At 39.3% G+C, this 12,229-nt stretch overlaps 1 protein-coding gene across 1 annotated transcript in view; it reads right to left on the bottom strand.

Moving 5' to 3' along the window:
• The window catches only part of CNTN1 (contactin 1), a gene marked incomplete at its 5' end in the record, with an annotated part of 79,498 nt that overhangs the window by 40,661 nt on the left and 26,608 nt on the right, over window positions 1-12,229 (bottom strand). The window contains 3 exon segments of the mRNA XM_010574053.1: window positions 2,188-2,337; window positions 5,625-5,783; window positions 10,477-10,597. Of these exon segments, the coding sequence (XP_010572355.1) occupies window positions 2,188-2,337; window positions 5,625-5,783; window positions 10,477-10,597 (430 nt within the window).

Here is a 12,229-nt window from a genome sequence, read left to right as displayed (position 1 = left end):
AAGTAGTCAAAGAAGATACAGAGGCTGCCAGAGAAAAGAAAAAAGACTGTCTAATGTCTTACAAATCACCCTTTTCAAAAGAAACTCTCTCCTCTCAACCATTAAACCCAGGTTTCTCTCTCCATTAAGACCAGGCTACTAATTCAAACAGCTGTACTTAGACAATTACTCTAATGCATCCAGAAGCTAAAATACATAAAAGCAGACTTTGATCCACTGAATTTCAAGAAATCACTGTGAAATGTGTTATTGATGAAGGAAGCAGATTTCATTAAAAAGAAAAATCATAGCACACATTCTTAGCATGCTAATAAAGATGTTACTGAAATTAGTTATCTACAAGAAGAGACACTGAAAAAGCCACTGATAACCTGTGAGTTTAACAGATATTATTTTTCACCCATACAGTACAACAAAGATGCAGCACTGTTTGTTGCTGTTTAACACAGAAAAAATGTTAAAAATAACTACAATGTGTGGATATGGGTTGTTGTTTGTGCAATAAAATACTTACCTTCTTCAGATTTACATGAAAATGCACATGCAGTACTGGTTCTGTAGTACCCTGGAAGTTGACAGTGCAACCCAAATCGTATTGCTGCTGCTCATAACGAATTCCAGCTCCTGGCAGGAAATGCACTTGGGCACAGAAGTTCATCTGCAAACTGTTACTGATTTATACCCTATTTTGGCACTGCAAGAAGTGCTGATTGATGCCTAGGAAGCCTACATAAACATTTTGCTTTTTTTTCCCCCAAAATGTCTTGCAGTCTGCCAGAGATGACAATGGTGTTGTGCATGGGGAATCAGACAACAGCCAAAACAGACTACCCCTTGCAAAAGCATTGCATCCTGCTACAAAACTGAAGGGTATGCCATTTTTTGGAGGCTACAACAAACACCACAAACATGGCACACTGCAAACTGCAGGATACTATCACTATTCCACCTGTGAGCATTATCTCCCCTCCCTTTCTGTCTCTTTTCTGACATTTCAAAAATGTCTATTGTGCACAAGGCACTCCAAGAAGTGTGTGTAGATTTCTCATTTAGATTCCTGGGTGTTCAAATACAGCTGTTAAGTCATAAAATAGATGATGCTAATAGTCAATTTTATACGTGGCAATTTCCTTTTACTTTAGTATTGAAGTTCTCTGGCTTTTCCTTCCCTGTAAAGATTAATTTAACCAATCTGTATTTCCTTTCTCCTTAAGCAACAAAATTTTTAATGGACCAAATGTGAGTCTTTTTTAATAAATGTTTTGAAATTTGCAATGCAAATACATTTTATTTTGAAAATACTATCTAATCAAAGCAATAACCTAGCAGGTGTAATTGCAAAAATTAACGTTTACACTTTGATTTTTCATTTTTAGTGGGACAACAATTGTAAATATATCTAGGTTGCACATGGGTGCTAATATGTGTTAAGGAGGATATACCGGTATATAGAGGCTTTGTGTGACACAGTCTTTTTGCTCCTAGAGCACTGCTGTTATCTCCTTTGTACAGTCAAACCAGAATGTATTATCTTGAATAATAACATCTAATTCCTCATTTTGGAGAATTAATTTTAAAAAGGATGTGCCTGAGCCTAAAGGATATCCTTAAATATGCTCTGAGATTTTAACACTGAGCAATTAGACTGATAAGGGCGTATGTTGTGTCGGATAATGTCACATCTTTGACGTGGAATAAGAAGACACAAGACCAAACCTTCAATCACAGAAAAATGGCATTATCCAGTATACCACACATCCTGCCATGTATTCTTTAGTTAGAATACAAACTAAATAGCAAATGGACTTTTTTCTTGTTAAACACATGCATGTTTTTTTCTAAATCCTGTACCCTGGTCCCAAGCATGTGCATGCATTCATACACAAACAACCTGACTGATAGATACAGTAGGGGATCTCTGAAAGATACAGTATGATTCTGTTTCAGCAATGGAGGCAAATTTGCCATTTTTATCACCATGTTTCCTTCCTGTCTGCTTTGATGCTATCACACCTGGACAGTCTGGTATTTGGTTACTGAAATCTACAGTAGTATGGCTGAAAAGATATTCTCCAGACTTGCTCTTACAAAGTGGTTTTTTTCAAATAAAAACCAAAATTACAAAATTAATAAAAATGTGAAAATGAAGAAGCACATTAAAAAACTTGATATTTTCTGTTTACGTACGAGCGCCTTCAGTTCTAATTCTCTGTGACGGCATACTAGGTTCTCCTGTCCCCAAAGTGTTTGTTGCTATTATCCGGAACTCATATTCCATCCATGGAATTAAATCAATCACTGTTGCAGATTCCATGTTTCCTTCAATATCTGATGGTTCTAAAATAAATAAGAAATTGCTTTAGAAAACAGCATTTTTACAATAAGGTCAGCCAACAACATGGTGGATTTCGGCAAAACTACCACTATTCTGCAACCACATGTACCCAACTGAAGGAAACTTCTTGTACATTAGGAATACCACAATTTACAGGGAGTACTCATGCAGCGACTGGGAATTTGGAAACTATGACACTATCTTGGATAAACCCTTATAGAGTTGTAAGTTTTAGCTGGGCGTGAACAAGCAAAAGAAGTACATGCAGTTATGAGGTATCCTTACTAATTAAGTATTGTAGTTGTAGAATTTCATTTTGCCTACAGACAAATGCAATGAGAAACCTGGAATGCCAAAACAGTAAAATAAAAATTCATGATATAGACAAGGGCTAGAAATGTGCAAATGCAGGGTTCGATCAATTGATAAAGAGTGGTTTATAAAATGTGGTCATATTTTGGTGCACCTTATTAGTGAGCATGTTACAACTTGCTATCTAGTTCTGATCCCACAAGGGTAAGTGTTCTTGTAAGTCCTGTGAAAAGACTTATTACTGTCATAAGGATGAGCTTCTTTACCATAAACAAAATGCGTAACTCGTGACTGTCTGTCTACAATTCACAGACAACAGGGGTTGTTTCTACAGCTGTCTGCAGTTATAGAAAGAGGATTTTCATTTATTGCGTGGGCCAAGAGTTGTTTGTCAGGTTAGAATCTTGGGTTCAAGGGAGATGAGAAATGAGATATTCTGCACTGGAAAGGCAGCTGGTTTGGAATTAAAATAAGAATGCAATGGCTGCAAAAAAACCAGGCACGGCTGTGTAAGCACTGGATGGTGACACAACTTTCCTCTACCTAATGATCATTAAATTTTTCATTCTAAAGTGAGGCCCTGAAAGAGAAAGAAAAAACACTTTCCATTTTCCTTCTACCTACCCATCACCCTCCCTCAACCTCAATCAAAGTATTTTTCTGTCCAGTCAATGGAGCCACTGCAAACCTCCTATGGTATGCAAGCCATGATACAAATTTGGCATTCCTTTTCCTGGGCTAGTTTCAATCTCTTCATAATGAATCTCACTGTGCCAGAAATTCCCAGAATAATTATGAATACTCAACATGATGAGAATCTGATCCCTTTAACTGGAAAGAGCAACATAAATATAAACAGCTTATTACATAACCCATTCATACACATCTCCATACTGTGAAGCAGAACATGCTTCTTTCATAAAACACACTTGATATTATGCAACCTGAGATGAATGATTTGGTTTGGGAAGAATGGTAGTAGCAATAACAAGAACAGTATTCCAAAGTGCCATGCCAAAGTATTTTTTTTTTTCCACACATTGAAAACTAGCAGCATTAAATAATAGTCTAAACACTGATGAGAGATCAATTTGGACTGTTCATCATGCTTCTTTCATATGAAAGTGAACACCAAACCAAACTGGGATGCGCCCAGAAATTAAGTAAAAGCCTGCAGTGGTGCCACTGATGGTTACTATGGTGAACTATTTTTTGAGGGAATCATGTATTAATCAAAATTACTCAGTGTGGTCCAAATGAAAAAGCAATGATTTTTAAAACACTGGAATAGTTTATTTCAACTTTTCAGAAATGAACATCTTCCTGCTAGCTTCTTAAAAAAGGAAATCAACAATCTAGATTCCTCCTTGTCCCAATCAAGATGTTAATCCCACTCAATGTGCTACAGGGTAAGACTCAGTCTGACTGCATGTCTCAATGACTATCATTAATTCTGTGAAGCAGAAGAACTTCAGAGATGCAGAGAGTCCATCCCATCATGCCCGCAACACTGCAAATTGGGAATCTTCCTGAGAAGTGAGACAGATGGGTTCAAGTGTCTGCTCTGAACCAGACAGAGTAAAGATCTGCATCCAGCACTTTTATGTCCTACACATTTACTAGTTCCAGTAACACGCGGCACAAAAGGAAGTAGTATCAGAGCTGCCACCTGCTGTTTATAAATTCTTCCTATTCTTCCTATAACATTGTTTCTTCCCAATTCCTTTTTTCTTAATTAAAAAGAAAAAAAATGAATAGGAAATAAAATATAATTTATCCTGAAAAAAGCAGAGACTGGTCTAAAAGTATCCTCCCTCCTGCATATATTGTTACTGAAGCAAATTATCAGTTATTTGAACAGCTCTTATTTCTACATTAATTATTTTTTTAAAGTTCAAAGACAGTTATTCTACAGAAACTATTAAAGAAGACACAAGAGATGGGAAGGGACTGCGGAACCTTCTAGTTTTATTTTCCAAGCTACTTTAACATAAGTCATATACTAGTGCTGCCTGTTGGAGGTAATTATATACAATAGAGCTACATATACTACATATTCTAGAACAGAAATATGATTTAAGGCAGCATGCCTAGTATTTTTAACTTTTTACTCTAAAAACATAACAGATTTTCAGGTCAATATGTCAAAGTATTTCTTAGACATCTAACTCTGTAGTTTCAAAGGACAACTTAAATGAAAGACAATAGCTGAAACTATTATAACTCTTAGTATTTAGAAATGCTGAGTATGTGATGCCCTAATTCCACAGAAAAGCACTTAAGTTGTAATTTATTACTGTGGCATAATGAATTGTATCGATAGGACAATTCTGTATAGCTCATGGCAATGCTATCCTTCATAAACCATTCAAAGATACTAGTAGTCTAAAAATATTTTCATCATTTATGCATTTATGTTAAATCTTGCAAAGAAATATACGTTAGTGTGCAATGTTCAGGTAGGTGCCTCCTTAACTGCAATTATGTGGCACAATGATGACATCCAGTGGTTAGAAGGATAATCTTAGCCATGTTTTCTCTAGGGGTGCCAGTTTTAACACAACTGGAACTTAGTCTGCTCCTAGGAAAAATCAGACATTTTTAACCAACTTTCTGCATAACAAATACGGAAATGAAGACGCCCATCTGTCATCCAAATTAACCTGTAAATAAATTTTTATGATTCTAGTAGCTAATGTGGTATGTTTCAAGCAACAAGGAAAGAGGCAAAAACCAGGTAAAAACTCTGGCCTGTTCTTTTCTGTATTTCTTGATATTCAGTTCAGGCCCTCCAAGTGCTGGGAAGAAACCTGTTGACAACACACTGACAGGACGGTACCTGCTCCCAAACCCTGTAGCAGACACTAACAGCATCCCTGGTTTCCTTTTATTGTGACTATTTTCTGATTAGCCAAGCTTTCAAGCAATCAAACACTTCAAAATGTATTGACTTTATTACTTCTGGCATTACTCTTACCTGTTTTGGCATCTTTCCACTCTTCAGATAGAAAGGTTTTTGACTGGATAGTGTATTTAGAAATAGGACTATGATTGTCTGTTCCACGACTCCAGGTAAGTGCTACAGCAGTGTCTCTAATTTCCTCTACTCTTATACCTCCGGGAGGGCCTGGAGGACCTGAGGAAAAAAATTGGTAGTTCAATTTACAAATTAAATATTCTGAAAATGAAAGTTCACTAACTTTCCTCCTTGTATTTATCAGATACAACGCTTTCGAGTCTCACTTTCTACTTAAGAACAGGTTGAAAATGGATATATAGATTTTAATACTCCACAGAGTGATTCAGAGGATAAGTGCTCTTGCATCTAACAACTACCAAATGAAACTTCCATGACTCCTGCATAAGTAGTAATACTGAGATTTTCTTAAGTGAAAAAATGATACTTTGAAACTGTTGCTGCTCTTTTTTTTAAACAACAGTGAACTCAGTCAGAAAAAATACATAGAATCTTCCTTCCTAAATTACACTTAAACATGACGTTACTGGTGGCCCACCTTTAATCTACACTTCTGCTTGTGCCACATTGGCCTTGACCACAATTTAAATGGAAAATCTTGTAACCTATATTGGAGAAAAATCATACCTTGAAAGACATTTCTATAGACCTCTTATGTTTCTCTTGGCCTTCATATTACCCCAATGTGGTAAACCCACTATCAGATTCAAACTTCCTACAGACTAATATAACTTGAGTGAAAGCAGAACTAGGCAATGTTTCTCTGCAGTTCAACAAAAGCCTTCCCACAACAAGAATTTCAAAAAAACATGTCAAAATGTGGAATCCGCTACACTCACTGAACTAAGAGCAGTCTTGCAAACTACATGGGTGAAATTGAACAACCTCTGTGCACCAGAATAACCCCACAAAGACCACCACCAAGGAACAGAAGCACTAGCTGTCAAAGTGAAAAAATTTTTCACGAAACAGCCATTCAACATCTGCCCTTTCGGTCTTGATCATCACAGGACATATAAAATTATTTCTAAAGAGTATTTTCTTTTTCTTCGAAAGACAGATACTTGCAAAGATTAATTTCAAAATTCATAGCTCTAGTGAATATAAAAAGTCATGAACTAAATACAGATGTTGGCTTGATGACACATTAGTATGCTCCTGACACCCAGCTAAATCATTACAGGTAAAAGTTGCTTGTCCTAAACTAGTTCACAGTCTCACCTCCATGCTTTTGAAGTATTAAATGGTTTCTGCTCAAACCAACTATTTAAAATAGCTATGTTAAAATAACAGCAATTATTCTCAATCCATATTTGGCTTTGAGTTTGTTAGTTGTACTTCAGATCTGAAGAGATAGGCCTCTGCTCCCAAAACTTGCCTGTTTTTTCCAGGTATATTGCTAAACCTAGTAAATGGTATTGTACCTCTCCACCAAACCCCACCCGATTTATTTCTGAACAATAATAACAGACAAAAACGGCTGAAGTGAATACTTGCATTTTTCTAAATGCATTTTTTAAATTTTAAAAATTTTCTTTTAATTACTACTACTCCCACACCTCTACTTTGTGTGGGTAACTTTTTATTGTTGCTGTACTGTGCCTTGGTCCCCAGAAGAGAGGCCAAAACGTGCAGATCAACAGGCACGGGTGACTTTTTTCATAGACTAGAAAACTAAGACGAGAATGATGCAGGCACATACATATGTGAGTACAGGAATCTTCATCTGTAAAAGACACCACAATGTTCAGTAAGCTGTGCTAAAACCCCTCAAACTTACAGCAATTCTGTAACCCAAAGCTTAGTACCTACTTACAAACTTGGCCTATAGGTATTTTCAGATCATTCTTTTCATATTGACTCTTCTGGTTTTGTTATTATGCTTCTGTTTTCTATGATACACAATTATGTGATATATGTTAACTGTTGTGTAAAAACAGAGACAATGCATTAGACCTATTGAGAAGTATTTTCTGATTCCACATTCGGAGCTAATAATATGTCAACATGATTCAGGTAATTATCCAACAATCTGATTGAACAAGGCACAGAGCATATTAAAAAAAACCAACAAGAAATAACAGGATATATGTCTCTGCAGTATTTACAGAGAAACCACAGAAAACCAAAACAAAAACAACTCAGCAAAAAGAACGGAACGAGATTTCTACATCAGATCTAAACACACAGTGTGCCAAATGTACCTTCAGCTCTTGAGCTCTTTATTTTCTCCATAAATCTGAGCAAGAGGAATCAAATGAAATTAACTGAATCAAACAAATATACTACTGTATATTGTTGTTCCTTGGTTTCAATTAATTTATCCTTCTAATGAGCAAGCAATTCCATTCCTGACCCCAAAAGTATTCAAATTTAGACTGGTTCCTTAAAGAATATATATGCCATTGTTTAAAAAGAAATAAGCAGGACCACTCTACACAACCTATGGGGCTCTGGCCTATGACTTTGACGATCTAATTCCTGATTGTTTCTTCTCCTAAGATCCAAAAATAGTTCCCATTTAGTATCCTTGGAAAAAAGTACATCAGTTGACTACTGGATTGCTCCTAACCAACTTCTATTAAAGTGGCATTGAAAACTAATCTACTAATTAGCTGTCCTCGGACCTCCCTTTCAAGGTAAGGACTAAATACATCACTGCATGTGAAACAGCCTATTAGTCTTCAGAGAGGATGCACAAAGTAGAAGCTGTGGCTAAGAGCTGATTTTTGAGATGGGGGTTGTTTGTCAACTCTCCACCCTGGTAATGTGCATATCTGCTAGCCCAGCTCTAAGGACTGGGGTACGTAAGGCCTGAGAGACCCCTTCTCCTGCAGGACCGTTCACTTCAGAAGCCCTCAAGCCGGGAGGTATGGAAAGGTTCCTCAGTCCCAAGACCCTTCTTTCTTTCCTTCCTTCTTTAGGAGATCTCTCTTGCAGCTTCTCACTTCACCATCAAAGTTTCTGAAGATGGCACCTGTCGGGAAACTCCAAGGGCCAGCTGCTCCCTCAGGAGAGCTGAGCCGGGACCCACGAGTAACCCCCGGGCCGGCAGCTCCTTCAGCAACGGGGCGCAGTCCCGCGGGGTCCGAACACGGCGGGCAGAGCCGCGTACCGATACGGCAGTCCTGGGTACCGCAGGCGAGGAATCTGGTGACAAACCACCGCGTATATCCGAGGAGCCCGTCCAGGAGAGAAGCTACCTACAGCGTAGGGCAGGGCTGGAGGCCGGCATGCCGGCAACACAGCTCCGGTCAGGGCTGAAGGTCCGCGGCTGAGCTGAGCGGGGCTCCGGGGCCGATGGGCAGTTGCAGGGTGGGTGTCCCAGTGAGGCTGGTCGGGCCATTAAGGCCTGCTGGTCTTCGTTCTACTAATGTCAGTAGCGAGTCTCCTGAACACGACGGACATTCTAATGCTCTGAGGTCACACAGGACAATCCATACGGAGCGTTGAAGTGTTTTGTGCACAGGCAAAAATATCTTCGTGTGCCTGCATGAACAGCAGCTATCCTTTACTGCTTCATTGATGAGATGCTCTGGAACCTGGCTCTGCGTTTTCATACCATGCTGTTGCCTCTTCCCACCAAGGCAGTGAAACTATAATGTCACCTTTGTCATAGTTAATCAGATATTTAACCTTGCCCATGTAAGATGCTGAGTCTTCCACTGCCAACAACGGCAGTGAGAAATTACTCAGCACTAGAGCAGAACTGTGTTCATCGTCTTAAAACCCAAACGTTGAGCATAAAATGAATGCTAATTTCTTCCACAACATAACCTCAGAGCAATGATTCTAATTATAATTACCGAGTTGGAAGGAGAATCAGAAGCTTGATAAGGCACCTTGTCTATCTTTATTTTTAAAAGGAATTTCGTGCATAATAGTAAGGCACATGAACAGACCCTTCTCTTTTTCTTTGCAGATGTATTCTGCAGTTTCACCACTTATCATATTTGCTTTGACGTTTCATCCAAAAGTGATGACATTCACTGGTTGTTAATACCCAGCAAAAATTAAACACAGAAATATTCAAGTCCACAACATCCTCAGATGACAGAAATTCAGAATCAAGGCACAAGCTATACTTCAGCTGCTATACAGCTCTATAGTATAACTGGAACGTGGGGCAAAACATGACAGCAATGCGGCTCCAAGTACAAATTATGTCTGCTTTGAATTGTCAGCCTTACAGAGCACTAGCACTTCAGAATGTGTTATACCTGGAAGCACGAAAACAGAGTAAAATGCCCAAAGGACATGAATTAACTCACGCTATTGAAACCATGCATTGTAACAGATCTTGTAGGATACATACCGTATGAGCAAGCAGTGTTTTGAGACCAAAGTAACACTTAACAGACATGGATCAGTTAACAATGGAGTGATAACCTTAACCCCAAATGTCCTGGTTTCTGTCATTTGAAAACTAGGAATCCTTTTAATGTAGGCCTGGTACTGTACACAATGATTTAACTCATAAACTTTATGAGAAAACAGAAGTGGCTTCTTAAAAATGTTATACAATGGATACATTGAAATGATACTTAAAATCTATTTTTAATAATGAACACAAAATTAAACTGTCTAAAAATTACTTTAACATAAGGAAAATACCCATAATAAAAAAAAATATTTATTGCTTTCCAGGAAAACACACGCTTAGTTAGACCTCTAAATGTCTGGAGTAGAATCAGTACCCTGAGTAGACTTTAAGGACTTGGCATGTTCATGCACTTCTCATTTTAATTTCTGTCATTTCTTGGTAAGAAATAACATATTCTGAACAACCAGAAACACTCTGCTTGTCTAGGTGAAAACCAGCCACATTTCTGTTTTACCTGGAGAACCTTACCTCTTACCACAAGGTCGGCTGAAGCTGAGGAGTTGTCCACAATCGTCTGAGCGGTGCACGTGTACCTCCCTGCGTGCCGCAGCTGAACGTTTTTAATGAGCAGCTCACCGTTGGATTTAATCTGTCACAAAAATAGCACTTAGTGAAGCTGGTAAACAGCCCTGTACACCCATGTGATACCTGTCTACACATCCCTCCCACCTGATATACAGTGGCTGCTGTTTCCAAAAAGCGAGCGCTTACTTCGAGAATGGATCACCCTCAAAGATACATCTGATTTATATGGCAGCTGCTGAAAAGCGTCCTGTGTTTCCTGAGGAGCTGCTGCTCTTTACTGGACATGAAAAAACCAGCTGTCTTAGTAAATGGTTTTTTACAAGCCAACACCTCCCTCTTCCTTTTTGAAGCCTGTATCTGACCATTAAATTTAGTCGAGAATTTTTCCATGAACAGCAGTCAGATGATTTTTCTGCACCATTACTTGCTTTTTTACGCGAGTTTGTGTGATAACATGCCATGGAGTCCCGCTAACAGAGCGGGATGCTCTTTGGCTCTCCCTCTACAAGCCTAAAGCAGTCCCGACGTTTTTATCGCAGAGAGGCTACGATCCCAGCCGAAATAAAGACGCACCAAAGAGACACTAAAATGCAGCGACCGCGAAGAAGCGATGGCGTTCAACACGCGTCACGTGTGTTGAGGAGACCTGCGCGGCGGTGTCGGTGATGGACAGGACGACGGCAGTAACTGTAACCGTAACCCCCGGGCCGGGCCGCCGGGGTGCCGGGCCGGCTCCAAGCCAGCGCGGACCAGGGTGGCCCCTTCTTTCGGCTCCCCGGGACGGGGTGCCCGCAGCGCGGTCTCAGCCTGGGGTGGCGAGCCCCCTGCCCCACTGGCCGTGCCACCCCCCCGCCGCCCCGGCTCAGCTCTCGCTGCTCCCTGGCAAACGGCGTCAGGACCTCCAGGGAAGCAACTGACTGTTGGGTGAGGCTCAGACCCTCATCATCATCCTCATCATCACAGACCCTAATCCTTCCTCAACACTCTTCACCAATGCTAGACTACTGGGAAAATAGACAGCTACGGTTTCGGAGGGATAGGAGGTCCGCTATCTGCTGCTACCTGTGGTTGTACAGAGAGGCAAACTGAATAAAAACCCCCTGAGTAACTAGGTGTGCACCTGTACAACAAGGAGTAGAAGAGAGACCGCTACGTACACCACAGCTATTCTTAATGAAAAACACATTTTATGTTAAGATATTTACACGAATGTTTAAAAATAACACAGTTAAAATAATTTTGCTTATCTATCCTGCGGTTTATTCCTGAAAAAAGATTATAAGGTTAAATCACGGGGTTATACATGTGTCAGTCTTAAAGGTATTCCAGAAAAAACCCAAATGTTCTCTCTAAAATATATCTGACTGCTCTCATGAAAGTCAGAATGTTACAAAATATTAACAGATGGATTTATACCACACTAGACCAAAAGGGGCAACATTCAGATTTCCTAACTCACTGCAGATTGTCCAGAAATGCAATTTTTTTTAAAAAAACCCAAACAAACACTGAGGTAACTCACTGCTATCCTGAAACATTCACATGCAGGAACAAAAGGAATTCAGATGCAAAATGGCATGTAAAAAAAAATTTGCTGAATACTTAGGTGTAAGAACTAGTGTCATCATCACAGAAGGTTCTAGGGAACAGCAAAGACCTTCAATACAATCTCAATTATGAGCTGTCATTAGTGTCT

This window comes from Haliaeetus leucocephalus, unplaced genomic scaffold, assembly GCF_000737465.1.
Source record: "Haliaeetus leucocephalus isolate CR32 unplaced genomic scaffold, Haliaeetus_leucocephalus-4.0 Scaffold406, whole genome shotgun sequence".
Taxonomy (NCBI): domain Eukaryota; kingdom Metazoa; phylum Chordata; class Aves; order Accipitriformes; family Accipitridae; genus Haliaeetus; species Haliaeetus leucocephalus.
This window is presented reverse-complemented; position numbering and strand designations above follow the sequence as displayed.